Below are 17199 nucleotides of genomic sequence, written 5' to 3'. Positions count from 1 at the left end.
ACAACCTGCATTTGGGCCTCTTGATGCTCACTCATCTTTCCTTCCAATTCCCAAAACCCTTCCCAGAATAGTACTTTTATTGCCTGCAGTCCCAGGAACCCTGCAGACATAAGGCTAGCTAAAGGCTGCAGTGGGATTCCCTTTCAACCAGCAGTCGCATAAAATGACTCTTGGAAAAGGCGTGGTTGGCACAAGCTGTTGCCCTGCATGCACACATGTGGTCTAAAGGCATCACACATGTCTCTTCATTTCCACCAGATCTGCTGCCCTCACTGACTATACAATATATATTTTATCTTAGGACACAATTGGTTCCTGAAAATATCTTAAGTTGAAATGTAACTCGGAACCGATTTTCCCATAGGAAACAATGTTACAAATGGGAGATTGGTTCCTGAACCAAGGCCCAATACCCTGTTTTCACCAAAAATAACCCAGTATTTTCTACTCAATCAATTATAGATGAGTTGTATAGCTACATTAATATATTTATATTGTAAATAGCAATCGTATTGATTTGGAAGGACTTCTTTGAGGTGACTTTGGTGGACTTGTTGAAGGGTTCTTGGCTGGAGTCCTCTCAGGAGTCCTGGCTGCAGGTTTTTCTGGAGTCTCGTCTGCTGTCTTAAAGAAAGTGTCCGAGGAAGTTTGGACAGATGTTCTCCAGGGAAACGGGTGACACAGCGACTTGTTCACTGTCATGGCGTCACATCAGATCAAGCATTGTGAAGTCAAAACTGACATCAGAAAGTTGAAACCGGGTGTCAATTTAGAAATGTTGTAAGTGCGAAACGTTGTAACTTGAAATGTTGTAAGTTGAGGACTTCCCGTGTTGCAAATGTTTTATGTCCTATTTACTTGGTGCCAGAGACAACAACCGCAAGGGCTTATAAATTAGGCAAGCTCCAGATAGTTAGGATGACCAGGGGGAGAAAGGATTCTTCCTGCTAGACGGCAGGAAACACGAGCACTTCCTCCTGCTTCAACTCATCCTCCCTCTGAAAAAAATAACCCAGAAGTTCCCGAACACCACACACAGCCCTTGTTCCCAATTAAGTAGCTGCTTACTAGCCAGCTCTTGCTTTCAGACTGCCCCCTCCCCTGCAGCATTGAGCTTCCCTGTGCTGATGTTCCCATTTTTAATCTGCCTCTTGGCCTCCAGTGACAATGCATTTGCCAATTTGCTGCACCTGTACTGTAAGCTGGGCTTTATTAACTGAACTCTTCTTAAGGTGGCAAACCTCCCTGTCATACTCAATAATGAAAATATACAATCCCTCAGCTGGGAGTCAACACAGACTTCCCATTCACCCCAAAACAGGGATGGAAACACTAAATCATTTCTCCACACTAGCAATAAAGCACTCAATGCAACTGTCTCCAGCTCAGTGAGCTGTCTTTTTCTTTCATATTAATGCTAATGGTTTCTTCCTTGGGGATAAACACCTTTATAATTTTCTCTTAAATGCATCCACTGAAGCAAGCTTCATTGTTAACTCTCTCTCAAAACCCCAACTGCCTTTGGTTTATTGCACGCCATAAAACCCTTTCCCCCTCCTCATTTGTATGCAGGAAGGAATAAAACCGATTTTCACCTTTTATCACAAAATGCATCATAAATGGCAAAGGGAAGGAATTAATAGCTCAGTAATTATATTTTAGTAAACAGTGGAAAAACAGCAGTGTGGAGGTAATGACTGCAGCTGGCAGGCAACAGCTCGCCGGGGATTCAAACAAGCCCTTGTCAGCTCGCATGAGGGATACAGCCTTGCCACGCTCCCCAGTGGGGCTCATGCTGCCTTGCAAAGTTAAAACAGGAGGTCAGGGAACCAAACCCACCACCGCTGTGATAAATGACTAAGAGCGATATCCTGGTCTTGCATATTTACTCCCTCGTGATGGCTTCCCCAGCAAGTCTGTTTACTTACAAATCCCAAGAGATGGCTCTATTCCCCGCTACCCACCAGCTCTGGTAACTTCACCCGGGATGTGAAAAGCACACTGTGCTTTCCTTTGCCTCTTGCAGCATTTCATCATGTAGAGAAAAAAATCTTGCCAGTGACAGATAGCTGAGAGTTTAGCTGAGGTGTACCCAATGGTGGTATTATATAAATCATAAATCATGATAATGAAGACCACAAAACTAGCTAGCTTTGCCACTGTTGTATTGACTTTGAGTAGCTCACAGCATTAAATGCAGTTATGAGTCTGTGATACAGAGGGCCTTGGCCCATGCCTTGGGGTTACACCAGTGTATGGGTGATATCAAATGCATCCATCCTGATTTTACATTTTGCACCTATATTTGGCTTGTGCTATGGGTAGGGAGAAGAGGAAATTGGTCCTATACTGTGGACCCAATTTATATACTGTGGACCCAATTTCCCTCGGGTCTAGTGATATGAGATATCTGTCTTCTGTTTCTGGGCTTGATCTTCATCTTCTCCCCTCATCCACCTCTCCAGGGTGCCATGTGATACACATCACTGTGAGCCTGAGATTCTGGCATACATCAGGAGTATCTTAACTGGAGTCAATGGACTTACAGTACAGTAAAAAAAAAGAAGGGAATCAGGTCCTAATTTTTGTAGTTGAACAACACAGAGCCATGTTTCTAACCATAGCAATTTAAAATCTTTTACCAAGCTGAGATGGGACAACAGTCACTAGAAGAGAGGTGGATGTGTATGAGGAGAGATGTCCCAAATGAGAAGCTTCAGGGGAAAAAAAAAAAAAAAAAACTTTTCAAGAGTTCAGTTCCTTCTAGAGAGGTTGTGGACTCTCCATCCATGGAGGTGTTCAAGACCTAGCTAGATAAAGCTTTGGCTGGGATGAGCTAGTTGGAGATGGTCCTGCTCTGAGCAGGGAGTTGGACTAGATGTGACCTCCTAAGGTCCCTTCCAAACCTTATTTTCTACGATTCCCTTTAGTCCTTTAGATGATATCGAGCAATTCAAGTAGGGCAAAATCCCACCCAGAAACTAGAAAATCAAAGCCGAATACCCCGCCTGAAAGAGCCAAAAAATTCAGTGTGGGTACCTACATTTTGGCTTGCTGAGTTCCCTTGACATCTAAGCACACACTTCTAAGTAGGCTCTGAAGCTGGCAACTCTGAGCAGCTAGGCTCTTAACTTCCCCATGAGCAAGGTTGTGACTCACAAACGAGGCAAATTAGCACCTAAATTCATGCTCTGAGCACAACTAACGTACACTTGGACCAAGGAGTTTGGTACAAAGTACAGCTTTAACAGTCACTGGCATTCAATAAAGCCACCTGCTGATGTCTACTTTTTACCTAATAGCTATAAACTAGAATTTGGCCAGTGTCCTGAGTTGTAGGCTGTTTCCCTCAGCCTACTCCCATGTCCTGCTTCCTGGGAGACTTCTCCCATCACCGGGCTACAGAATAGCCTGAGCAGGGCACCTGCACCCTCCATTCCCCACCCCTGCTGAAGCAGGACTCAGAACCAAAGGCTCTCCTTTTCCAGGTGAGAGCTTTAACCATTGAATTAGAGTCAAGCTCCCTCTTGCTTGCTTGCCATATAGCCCAATGAATCTTGCACTCTCAGCTGCATAGAGATCTAGCCTCAATAAGAGGGCTCTTGGGTGAATGGAGGAACCTGAAGTGCGGGTTCCTATATTTTAGAGAAAAACAGAAATCCTCCCAACACACCCCTGCACTCATTGTTCCTCACCTGCTAGCACTAAGATATTCCCTCGGCAGTGCTCAGGGTGTGTGAATTGCCTTTTGAAAGCACATAACTCTCTCCTCTTACTGTATATGTCTAGACCCATGCTTCTGAAGACAGGCTTCTAACTGGCCAATCTGGGTTCTGCCCTCAGTCTCAGCATCAGTTGGTCCATCTGTAAAATGGACACAGTAGCTTTTATTTACCCCATTATAGTGTTGTGAGCATCCAGAAAGGTGCTAGGTCACAGTGGCACAGGCCTGTGTAAGTACAGAATAACCTAAAAAGGACTGAGTGACTACCCGACCCCTCCCTCTTGTATGAATTTGGAGGTGATCTTGTGGAATTTTTCTTTCTCTGTCTTAAAAAAAGGTTTCAGGTGCAAATTTGTAGTTAAAAGGAAAAAGGGGGGAAAAAAAAAAAAGGAAAAGATAAGCACATCTCAGTTCTTATACAGGGGCAGCCAATACATCTGTAGATGAGCTTTTGTTCTTTGTTGTTTCAAAGGGAGAGCTTACTCCCTAGGCAAGATTTGATATGCATCCTCCTACTGGCCTGGTAATGACATAGAACTGTTATGGCAACAATATATTCTCATTAGCCATTAGTCCTTAACAAAAGCAGGAGAGAAAAATCTTTCTGAGCTGGAGGAATCAAAACAAATGCAAAAACTGAAATATATCTGGTGCAAAAAAAATCGTAACCCCCCTCCCACCATCGGTGAATAATAACATTAATCATTTTCTTGAATTTCCTTGTTGTCCTTCCTTTCCCCTTTCACCTATGTAGCAATCCAACAACAGCATTTATCAGTGCTTTAAGAGATGGCAAAATGTTCCAATAAAATACACACCAATGAGAATTTGCTACTCAAACTCATGCTGAACCGTTCATTGAGGTTTGCTGATCTGTGCTTTTTGTGCACTTTTAGTCTGGCTGAGACTATAAACACACGTATTGAAATACAATCTCTTAAATGTGAGCTTTTGTTTGTATTATTTTCCCATTTCATGAAAGCCTTTCCCTGTGAGATTCCCCAAGGAATCTTACAGATTCGAAAGGTGTGAAGAGTCCAGTCCTCATCTGAATATGTAACTTTCTAAATGCTACCTCGTCCCCTTTTTGGTGGAATGCCCCCTTCCTTGTCTTTGATTTACTGGTATTGTACATTAGATAGTCCTTGGTTATACGTCAGAAAGAGCCCCACAATAGGTATAGGGACCCAGGAATCCTGCTCCTTGGAAGCTCTTTTCTTTATGGGGCACCAAATCTCATTCCCACCTTCCTTGTTTGCTTTCCTTCTGGTCTCATGACTCTTGAACTGCCCGGTAGCAAGAAGCTGGAGTGTTCTCATTGGTGGCAGATGACAGGATAAGGAGCAATGGGCTCAAGTTGCAGCAAAGGAAGTTTAGGTTACATATTAGGAAGAATTTTGTCACTAAAAGGCTGGTAAAACACTGGAACAGGTTGCCCAGAGAGGTGGTGGAAGCTCCATCCTTGGAGGTTCAAGACCGGGGTAGACAAAGCCTTTGCTGGGATGATGTAGTTGGGGCTGGTCCTGATTTGAGCAGGGGGTTGGACTAGATGACCTCCAGAGGTCCCTTCCAACCCTCATTTGCTATGATGCTATGCTCCTGCACTTGTCTTTACAAAATTCTGGACCAGCCCATGGTTATCAGCAAACACCTTAGAGTGGGGATCAGACCCTGAGAATCACAAGTAATGGTAGGTCCCTAATATATCCCATGTGTCAGGTGCCTGAGATCTCAAGGGAACAGGCATCCCCCTGTAACAGTCTTCTGTCACCTATGTCTGGGCTTCCTGAATCACCCTTTGGAGGTTCATAGATTCATAGAGTCATAGATTCATAGATGCTAGGGTCGGAAGGGACCTCAGTAGATTATCGAGTTCAACCCTCTGCATAGGCAGGAAAGAGTACTGGGTTCAGATGACCCCAGCTAGATGCTTATTTAACCTCCTCTTGAAGACCGCCAGGGTAGGGGAAAGCACCACCTCCCTTGGGAGCCCGTTCCAGACCTTGGCCACTCTAACTATGAAGAAGTTCTTCCTAATGTCTAGTCTAAATCTGCTCTCTGTTAGCTTGTGGCCACTATTTATTGTAACCCCCGGAGGCGCCTTGGTGAATAAAACCTCACCAATTCCCTTCTGTGCCCCCGTGATGAACTTATAGGCAGCCACAAGGTCGCCTCTCAACCTTCTCTTGCGGAGGCTGAAGAGGTCCAGGTGCCCTAGTCTCTCCTCATAGGGCTTGTCCTGCAAGCCCATAACCATACGAGTGGCCCTTCTCTGGACCCTCTAAAAGTTATCCACATCCCTCTTGAAATGTGGTGCCCAGAATTGCACGCAGCACTCCAACTGCGGTCTGACCAGTGCCCGATACAGGGGAAGTATCACCTCCTTGGATCTATTCATCATGCATCTGCTGATGCACGATAAAGTGCCATTGGCTTTCCTGATGGCTTCGTCACACTGCCAACTCATGTTCATCTTGGAGTCCACTAGGACTCCAAGATCCCTCTCCACTTCTGTGCCACCCAGCAGGTCATTCCCTAGGCTGTAGGTGTGCTGGACATTTTTCCTCCCCAGGTGCAGCATTTTGCATTTCTCCTTGTTGAATTGCATTCTGTTGTTTTCCGCCCACTTGTCCAACCTGTCCAGTTCTGCTTGTAGCTGTTCCCTGCCCTCCGGCATGTCCACTTCTCCCCACAGTTTTGTGTCATCTGCAAACTTGGACAGAGTACACTTCACTCCCTCGTCCAAGTTGCTGATGAAGATATTGAAGAGTATCGGTCCAAGGACCGAGCCCTGCGGGACCCCACTGCCCACACCCTTCCAGGTCAATACGGACCCATCCACTACGACTCTCTGGGTGGGACCCTCCAGCCAATTCACCACCCACCGGACTGTGTAGTCATCCAATTCACAGCCTCTTAACTTGTTTACCAGTATGGTGTGGGATACCGTATCGAAGGCCTTCCTGAAGTCTAAGTATACGACATCAACCCCTACTCCTGTGTCCAGGCATTTTGTAACCTGGTCATAAAAAGAGACTAGATTAGTCAGGCGTGATCTACCTGCTACAAACCCGTGCTGGTTTCCCCTCAGAATAATTTGTCCTGCCGGGCTCTCGCAAATGTGAGCCTTGATAATTTTTTCGAAGACTTTTCCTAGGATGGAGGTGAGACTGACTGGCCTATAGTTGCCCGGGTCCTCCTTCCTCCCCTTCTTGAAAATGTAGACCACATTGGCCCTTTTCCAGTCCTCCAGGACCTGGCCCATGCGCCATGAGTATTCAATTATTCCCGCCAATGTCTGTGCAATGACGTCAGCTAGTGCCTTCAGTACCCTCGGATGGAGTTCATCTGCGCCTGCCGACTTAAAGGCATCCAGTTCCTCCAAGTGACTCTGCACCACCTCAGGCTCTACGCATGGTAGTCTGGTGCCTTTCTGCTGCCTCTCTACAACCCCAGTTAGAGCCTTGTCCTGCCCCTCATTGAGGAACACTGAGGGAAAGAACTCATTGAGGAGTTCAGCCTTGTCCCCACTGTCCATCACCAATTGCTTCTGCCCATTTAGTAGAGGTCCTATTCCACCCTGGACCTTCCTTTTGCTCCCTATATAGCTAAAAAACAATTTTTTGTTATCCTTTACTTGGGATGCCATCCTCAGCTCTATGGTAGCTTTGGCCCGTCTAACTGCCTCCCTACATGTGCGAGCAGAGGAGGTATACACCTCTTTGGTAATCTCTCCCCGTTTCCGCTTTTATATGCTCCCCTTTTAGTCCGCAGGCTGCCCCGGATTTCTCTGGTCAGCCAAGGAAGCCTCCTGGCCCCTTTCCCTCTTTTTCCTCGCATCGGGATCGTCTCCCTCTGTGCCCAAAGGATCATTTCATTAAGGCACAGCCACCCTTCCTGGGCTCCCATCTCTTCAAAACTCCTACTCTGCAGTGCATCCTTGACTAATTGCCTGAGTTCATTGAAATCAGCTTTCCTAAAGTCTAGCACTTTCACCCTACTAGTTACCTTACCCACTCGATGTCTTATGATGAAGTGGCACCACTCCAAATCTTTTTTACCACCTAGGCACATAATTCTCTCTATTAACTTCATAGGGATAGTAGGTTCCTTTCCTAGTTAAAAATGAACCCCCCTCTCAAGCCAGGCACCAACTGCTCAATTGTTTTGGTGCCTATGTTCCTACACAATCAATCTGAATTTTGTCCAAAATGACTCGTCCTTGGTGCCACAGTGATTTACTATGGAGTAAATAGAGACATAAAATAAACTTGGGGATCTTGACTGCCAGGCACTTGCTTTATCTAGACCAAACTCCCTGCTGAGTTCAGAATCACTCACAAGAAACAGGCCCTGCCCATGTGGGCCTGCTTCTTATGGTTGATGCCCAGAGTGGGGATGGTTTAGTATGGTAGAGATCCTCCGAACAGCAGTGGCATGAGCACCCAAGACCTTGCTAAATCTACACTGCCTGTTCGTCCTGAGACTACATGGAGCAGGAGTGAATGGACAGACCTTTTTCTTCTCATTGGTCCCAACTTGGCAGGACATGCTACCACCTAGAAGCCAACACCTTCTACCATTGAAGTCAACAAGTGTTCTGCTATAGGCTTATAGGGAAGAAGAGGGAAACATGTGATTTTTAATATTTGGGTCTGAGTCAATGATTTACAAGTGTATTATTATTATTTAATACCTTTCTTTATCCTTCAAATCTTTTTTTCCAGAAGCTGTGGTTCCCCAAATAAAATGATTTAGTGATGGGATGGACCTTATTTCTCCCTGCAGGGCTTATGTCAATATACAGAGTAGTTTGCCACAATGAGGCATTTAACAAAGCCTGTGGGACCGTTGTTTGATTTTCTGAATGTCAGCCTCAGCCTGAGTAACCAATAAATATATAAAGAAAATGAAATTAATGCTTTTCACCTAGCACATTGAGTTAATGATCACTACTTAGCTCATTAATACTGCGCCTTAAAAATAAAATGTGAGTGTTTCATTTACACATTACCGTGCGTAGGAGAAAATGCATTAACATAATTTTCCCCTTAAAAGAACAAGCTTTAAAGGCCCATTTAAAATATAATTACTGCCAAAAATGCATTTTACATTTCCTCGAGATAAGCTGCAGTAGCTGGGTTTGAAACTCATCTTGCATTTGATTCAGGATTATGGAGCAGCATGTTTTGATAATAAGCAGAAGGATCACAGATAACAGTCTGAGTGAGTCATTGGGCTATGTTTTGTCTGGGAAAGTGTATTTATCTGAAGGGCTCTTGGGACTAATATGGTTCTTCTTCAAAGCTTGAAGCAAGGGACAAAAATCCTAGTCCTGGAGGTTGGCAGGATGAACACATCTTGTGATTTCCTAGCATTTTGAGAGATGGCTTTCACTACAGAGCACGCTCTTGTTGTCAGGTTGGAAGTGCCTGCCTGAGAATGAATTCATGTGCACACAGTTCCAGACAAAAGGGACTCTCTTTAAAATGGCAGGCCATAGCATTTTAAGGCCCGTTGTTTCCAATATGGGCCTTATATCAGGGAACTGAGACTATGAACCAGTTTGACTGCAAAAATAATCCCACATTTTTACACGTATGGGTACAGTAATTGTGCCTGTGTATGTGTATGTGCCTAGTATTCTATACGGACACCTGCCTTGTGGTTGCAAATGAGCTTGCTTTTCTATCAAGGACTCTCTTTATGCAGTTAGGTTTCTGCGGGATGCTCTTTTTAAAGCTCGATGTAAGGACTCAGTGCGGAGCTCATATTTGAGGAGCAGGAAGGGTGGAGCCAAGTCAAGAAACAAAGTCTACGCATCAGTGAGCAGTGTATAAATGCAGCAGAGGAGATAAGTGCCGTGCATACTCCGGAGGGAGGGAGTCAAGCAGGACTGCAGAATCAGCAATGCATTTCAAGCTTAGCATGGGGAGTGACAAAAGCTGAAAGCAAGGGGCGAGAACATTTCCATGGCTCTGTGTGAAAGCTCTTTGTGAAGGGATGGGTGCCATCAGTCATTGCTAATAATTAGCAGATGGAATAGTGGCAAGACAAAAAGGCTAGGAGCCTGGATCTCCACTCATTTTAACCAACATAATCCAGGGATAAATTCCTTTGATGCCAAAGGAGTTACATTAGTGTAACTAAAATATAAGCAAAAGAATTTCAAGACTGGTCGGTGACTCCTTGGGAAGAGTGAGAGAAACTGAGAGGCAGACACCAGCATGCAGCCACGTTAACAAAGGTACATCCCATAGAAAGAAGCTGAAAAATTCAAGTCAAGTCACCTTCATAGTAAACACTCCCTTGTAGCCTCACAGGACACACCTCGAGTTCTGCTCCAAAGGCAGGTGCCTCTATGGGGCTGAGGCAACAACCACCTGCAGGGGCCCATCATATTGATCCACTCCACTGAACTCAGTGGGAGCTTCACTTCACTTTAACATCAAGCCTGTTCAGGGGAATCTCTCCATTGCTATCCACAGACTTCTTTGACTTCAATGGATTTTGAACCAGGCCCTTAAATTTATTTTAGATTTGTGTACTTGAAGCAGCATAGCCAACAGAACTACACAGGGTATTGAACAGGCCTTCAACATACAAGCAACTAGAAGCACCCTTGTTGTCATAGGGTCGTGGAGAAGCAGGGCTGGAGGGGCCCTTCGGAGGTCATTCAGTCCAACCCCCTGCCTAAGACAGGATCATCCCTATTCAAACTATCCCATATAACCATAATCTAAACTCTGTATAAGACTGCCATCAACCCTGACACAACATAGACCTAACACCCTAACCTGCCACAAGCAAATCTGGAGAACCGCAGTGGCCAATGTCCTGCTTCTATAAAATGATGTCTATATGCTCAAGAGGTCTCAAGTAGCAGGCCACACACCCTGCTACAGAGGAAGGCAATTAAGACCCCTACAGTCTATACCAATCTGCCTATGGGGGGAAATTTCTTCTTGACTACAAATATGGTGATTGGTCCAAACTTAAGTGGAGAGGCAAGACCCTCTAGCCTAGACTCTCCATCTCTGTTTCTAGCAGTAGAATCAGCACATCCCTGTTGAAGTCCCCAGCCTTGGCTGTAGCCAACATCCAATGTCTCTGGGAAGTCTTAAATATACCCTGACACATATAGCAGAAAAAAGGGGCTGGGGGACAGGAGCTAGCTGAAGTCCTAGACCCAAAATGTTACTTACTTACTTGGTTTAATCTTTTTCAGTCTCTATATCCCATGCTGTCTAGCCTTCATTATTTTTGGCTTGCTCCTAACACTTTATAACTCCAGTGCTAATGGTGTTCCTTAAAATAGTGCAACAAATTCCCCCAAATCTGTATTTACCTGCATATTCATCTATGAAGTTGGAAAATGTGGAAGAGGAGGCTGTAGTATATTCAAGGGAATTTGATGACAAATGGTAATATCTGAATGAATATGAACATTCCTTTGAGTAGACATTTCAACATTTTCAATATGTATTTTTTTTTCAAAAGGTAAACAATTCTTCAATTCAATTCAATTTCCCCTCCAACAATTTAATACAAGAAAATGGCTTTTAAAGATGATGCTAAACAAAACAAAAAAAGCTTTTTTTTTTGTCACAGAAAAAGTAGGACTTAAGTTCTAGTCTGAAAAAAAAATTAAAGATAATTTTAAAAATCAACAATTTTATATGAGGGATACTTCAGGAGAAATAGTAAATTAAAAATGCCTGGTCACAAGACAAACTGAAAATCTGATTAGATAGATAGATAGATAGATAGATAGATAGATAGATAGATAGATAGATAGATAGATAGATAGAGTGCTTACTCTGTCCTCATTAGGTGTCACTAAGAATATTTCACTCATGAAGTTGCCCTCTTTGACCAAGGTAGCTTTTTCCCTCTGTCTAATTGATATTCTCTTTCTCCCATCTTCAGACCATACCAACTGAGGTCAAAGTATCGATACCCACTGGATAGGCATGAAGACATGGAGAATGAAAGGAATCTGTTTCTGTTGCATTTTCCCTTATAAGATGAATAGTTTTGATCGCAGTTTCTGTGGCCTGTGGGGCAAAAACCGCTTCTGCCTTGAGCCGCCCCTAAAGAGCCCCCTATAAAGAGGGAAAGGAGATCTGGGAATAAGTTGATGCCTTTCATCCTGCTTTCCTTTCCTCACCTCAAATGGAGCGAATTGAGCAGATTACGTCCAATTTATCCATTGTTCTGCACCTTAAAATATGAATGCAAGTATTTTGCTGTGTAGGGCCACAGCAAATCTGAGTCCCAGAAGGGAGCATTGTTAGCTGTATTAAGAGATGCCACAACAGGCATATGCTGCCGTACATAAAGAGATCTGGCAGAGCACTCACACAGGGCCAATTCCTTCAGCAACTCCACAAAAAGGTTGGGGCTATCAGGCACAGTTGACACCTACTTCCGCATGAAATGTTGTTCTAATTTCCCAGAGAAGTGCATATTTGCTGGAGAGTCTGTGTCAAAGCTCTGCCTAGCTCTAGTGATAGGATAGATTTAACATAAGAGGGATGGTAATTTGAGGGAGTCTTCCTCCTTGGAAGTGAGTTGAATTTCATAGGGAAATGGTATATCCATGAATAAACGTTGTGCAAACTGGAACCCAGATGATCTAAATGGACACAAGTCTAATTGGCAGGTGATCATCACTCCTCCAAATAACAGTTTCCAGCCGGGAGTTATCCAGAGGCTCAGGAAGATTGCACCAAACTTTCTAATCTTTTGCCTTGTGGAGAAGAGTTTTTTTCATAGCCACAAAACCACAAGCCATGGCAGTTGGCACCGTCTTGGTCTGAGTCCACCTATGCCGTGAGAAATGGAATATAATGAATCTAGCAAAGCTCAAGAGAAGAGAACCTGCCCCAGAGGCAGGATCAACAAAGGGAAGCACTGAATTACACAGAGAAATATTTTTTAGGGGTCTGCCTTATATGGTAGAAAGATGCGCCCCCTTTTTCATCTTCTTTTGCATTACTTTTTGCAAAGGTTTGAAAACATCACTCCTTGAAATGATGAAAATATGAAGATTTCATTTTTAAAAAATGGCTAAAATTTAATATCTTCCATGTGGCAGGTATCCAGGATTTTTTTTAATGAAATCTTCATATTTTCTCAATAAGGAAGCAACTGTGACCACCTGAAACTGGAGATCCTGCTCCTGACTTTGTTGCAAGATAATTTGCACCATCACAAATCCACACAAGAGTTGAGAGGCTCCATATCTGCTATGAACTGACTGCCCAGAGGAGTTTTCCATTTCTTGACTCTTCTGTGAAATCCTGTGAAATATGAACTCTCATTTCTACCAAGGAGAATTTTTACAATCTCTTCTCCAATGCCCGATGAAGGGTGTTTGTGCCTGAAAGTTTGCAATTATTATTATTTTTTTCTGTGTGCAAAAATCTTGTTGGTCTAATAAAAGATATCATCTCTACTATGAGTCCTGATTGCCACATGCATCTATAGACTCTGTACATGTCTTTTCTGTTTCTTCTGACATAACCATCTGGCTGGACTTCAAGATATGGGACAAACAGACATACTTTTTATGATATATAATATATGTAGTTTATGATATATAATATATGTAGTTTAAAAGTATTGTTATCATGTATAGAGCAGAGATAAAAAGCAATATTACGGTCAAATGTGTAATATTTTTTCTGTATGCCCTTATTAAGTGCATTCTCTGCATGCTTAGGTGAACAACATTTTGCCACACCTATGATTGGACCTATTTTCTCATCTTGTTTATCTCCACTACTTATGGGACAAAGACATTATATTTCTGATGTGCCCCTTGATCCTGTCTCTCACTAATTCCCACATGTTATGCTGAAACTGCTCCTTTTTTGTTTGAATAGTTAAGATTGCCTCCATCCCTGTGACCCATATGTTTGAGGTTAAGATCTTTGTTTTTTTTTTTCTCAGAAAGAAAGATTTACATTAGGAAACTACTCACCTGTCCAGCAGTGTCTAGAATGTCCAAATAAGCTGGTTCATCATCAATTCGGACTTGAGTTTTATAGGCATCCTCTGAAAAACACAGTGGAGTTTGGCTGAGCACAGGGATAACTTAAGGATAGAAAAGGAAGCACATTGGCATCTCTAGAGTGGGATTTTCAAACGTCATCAATCCTGAGTCAGAGAAGAATTTTGGAAATCCCACCCTTTTTCCTAAAAATGTTAGAAGGAAATTCTGAAAAGGAGGAGTAAGGCCCTAGTATGCTGAATTGCATCCCTATCTAGAAAGTTAACTAACACCTAGGCAGTACTAGCAGTTTATTTACAGCCATTGCTAAAACAACACAATAAAATGGACAATAAAATTATGGAATAATAAGATTATATACTTTTTGGTTATTGGTGAAAGCATCCAATAAGATTACACATTCTGCCAATTTAAACAAAATTAAGTTATAGCATAGCATGCAATGATCCAAAAATAGATAAAGTCAAGCAATGTAAAATGGTAGAGTACAAAAATTAAACTCAGGCAATTCAATTTGACGTGGGCCCTTATTCTTTGTGCAAGTAATGAAAATACACTTAAAGAGTAGAAGACAGACTGTAAATTGTGAGAAAGATGCCAGATTGTTTTTTCTTCATTAGCCCAGTATTTAAAATTTTCTGCTAATGGAGAGATCTGTTTTTCTCTTATTTCTTCAAAGAATGAACACGACTATAAATAGAGGTTTAAGTCATCTATCTTATTCTTCCCTGTAGAACATATCTTGCCTGTACTTGGGTCCGACACCACCTGCCCCTAATATAATGCAGATCTGTTTAGAGTGAATCGCAATCTAGTAATGGCCTCTCATTGTTTGCAGTTTTGTACTTCAGACAGACAGGTTGCAAAGCCAGAAGAGTGCTTTATTAATCTCCAAATGGAGAAGTTTGAGAAAATCTCACTATCTGCCTCTCTGTCTGCATGCAAGCATCTTTAATTCTTAAATGGGTATTTTGTTTTAAACAGAGGAGGAATCGTGGGTCAGTAACTGTCAGCACTGCCCAGGCGTTTGTCTGGAGGAGAACACCTGGCACCATGGTTAATAAAAAAATACTATTTAACCATCCAAATAAGGGCTTATTTGAAAGAAGAGAGGCTTCTAAATTGCATGTCTTCAGCTATTTGATAGGGTATTTGGTCCAATACTTTTGAGATTTCCCTTTGAGCTAAAGGGTTCAGCCCATGTTAAGCAGCCCTGTTTCAGATGGAATGAGCTCCCCATCATAGAATTTGGTAGAGATAAGCGTCTCTTTAAAAAGTAATTAGAAATGCTTTCTATTTTGGGGACAAACCATGGGGTCAGCACCCTATAGTTCCTTAGCACCCAGGCACCATTTAACCTGCAAGGTCTTATGGGCCTTTTTGCACAGAGGTGAACGTTCCTTATTATTTCATGCTTCCACATCAGGCCTTCATTTAAATCCTTCAGATTGCTAGGCAAAAGGACCTCCCAGGTAATGGGAAAGATTCCCATTGGCTGTACAAAGCTTAGGATCAGCCCCTTTTGTAGACATCAATTAAGTCTCTCAACATCCCTGGAAGGTAGGAGAATTGATTTATTTTTTAATAAAGCCTCACCCAGAACAACTGTGCCTTGTGAACCTTTCCATTTGCTCCTGGTTTGTTGAGCTAAATAATAAATAAATAATTGAGGGAAGGACTAATATTTGCGTAATTTGTTTTGCTCAGCTTTATATTTCATTCCCTTCTTGTTGTTTGTATTTCCTTGTTAAGGTTAAATGGAGCCTAGATGTCAGACAATATTTATATTGGAAATAGTCCTAGAAATTATCAGTGTTGTTTAATTAAACAATAATGCACAGCAGACTGAGTGGTTACGGTGATTGATGTTGTGCCTTGGCTGTGCAGTGAGGCATGAGGTGAAGACAAGTGCTTCCAATGCACCTGAGAAGTGTCATTAATCAGCATGAACATATGGCCAGCAGCATCCCATGGCTCACAAGCCCCTTACTGTCAGAGAAGGTTCAGGATCGGGCCCTTAATGGCATTACACTGTGGATCGTGAAAATTATAATTAGCACATTCCAAAATGGTTCTTAGAGACATTACACTCCTCAGTTATACATAAAATGATAATAGCCTCTGGGAAAGGCTGCATTAAATGAGCATTGCAGCAGTTAAATAAAGCATTCACACATAAAGGAAGGCCAACATGAATGTTGCCTGTGCACTTTTAACTTTGCCCCCTTCTGAGCACGCCTTGCCATGCAGTTTTAATTACATGCTCACATACGAATCTTTCCTTGGGATCCCTCCCTTTTTTCAGGCCTTAGTTCAGCAAAACGTTTGCACACATGCCTAATTGCCCATAAATAAGTAAACCTATTGACTTTGAGATAGGCTTAAAATTAAATGTGAACTGAAATATGCAAGTACAGAGAAAAGGCAACGGCGTTCTTTCCACTGGGTGTCAGTTAGGGTCTTTGATGCCTAGTCTAGATAACATACAACAGGAAAGGCAGGCTACAATTTTAATTAGTCTGTTAGAACTAGGTGTGGGTATTTAACCCATCTAATAAAATGTGGTCAATTGGCCAGTCAAATATTGGTCCAAAATTGTAAAAAAAAAAAAAATGCCAACAGGTCCAAATAATACGCAAAGAAAGCACCAATTTTCCATTTTGAAATGTGACAAAAACCAGTAAAAAAGTCATATTTCTATCAAGAAAACTACAGAAAATATTGTAGTTTTAAAAAAGATTCTATAATGTTTGACCAGTCAAAAATAATTAGTCAATTGACCAGTCAGTTGACAATATCTGACCGGTCAATTGACCAGCAAGGCAACGCTAATTAGGGCAGGCCTGAAGAATTTGTGTTCAGTACAAATGATATCTTTCCACCAAAAATGAGCAGGCCTGTCACTACCCATATGTATAATTTCTGTGTATATACATAATTATATACTTACTAATACGGGCATGTAAAATGTCAGCTTCACAACTCTGGCCTTGCATTCATGCATCAAAGGCTTCACCCTTCTAGCATCCATGGTTTGGGCAGGTATCTTGTCTCACTTACATCACTGTAATTGCAAAGTCTATTAACTTCACTGCATTTATTCCAGATGGACACTTGCAACTGAAAGCAGAATTTGGGCTAAACGAAGCAGAGATTGTAATTATTTCTGTCCCATTTGCACCTGAGATGAACTAGGAAGTTGTGAGGCTGGTTAGATCTCACAAAACTGGCTGCTGGCCTCTATGAAAAGAGAATCTCAGCTTCCCATCCTAAACAAGTATTGTTTTTTGGTTTTGTTTTTTTTTTCCATTCAGGTACAAGTTCCCCAGAATCAGAAGAGTTACATTTGAGTAAAGCTGGAACAAGCCAATCAGGCTCTATGAGTATAGTGTTTTTGCCTCTTGAGAAGATCATGTTGAACACACAAAGCAACACGTTACACATATTTAATCAGTGC

The 17199-nt window shown here is 42.4% G+C and overlaps 1 protein-coding gene across 1 annotated transcript in view; it reads right to left on the bottom strand.

Moving 5' to 3' along the window:
* Window positions 1-17199, bottom strand: part of RIT2 (Ras like without CAAX 2) — a 297208-nt gene that overhangs the window by 145868 nt on the left and 134141 nt on the right. The window contains exon 3 of the mRNA XM_014594101.3: window positions 13713-13786. Within this exon, the coding sequence (XP_014449587.1) occupies window positions 13713-13786 (74 nt within the window). The remainder of the gene's footprint in view (window positions 1-13712; window positions 13787-17199) is intronic.

This window comes from Alligator mississippiensis, chromosome 3, assembly GCF_030867095.1.
Source record: "Alligator mississippiensis isolate rAllMis1 chromosome 3, rAllMis1, whole genome shotgun sequence".
NCBI lineage: Eukaryota > Metazoa > Chordata > Crocodylia > Alligatoridae > Alligator > Alligator mississippiensis.
The sequence above is the reverse complement of the archived record's forward strand: the minus strand, read 5'-3'. Positions and strand labels throughout refer to the sequence as shown.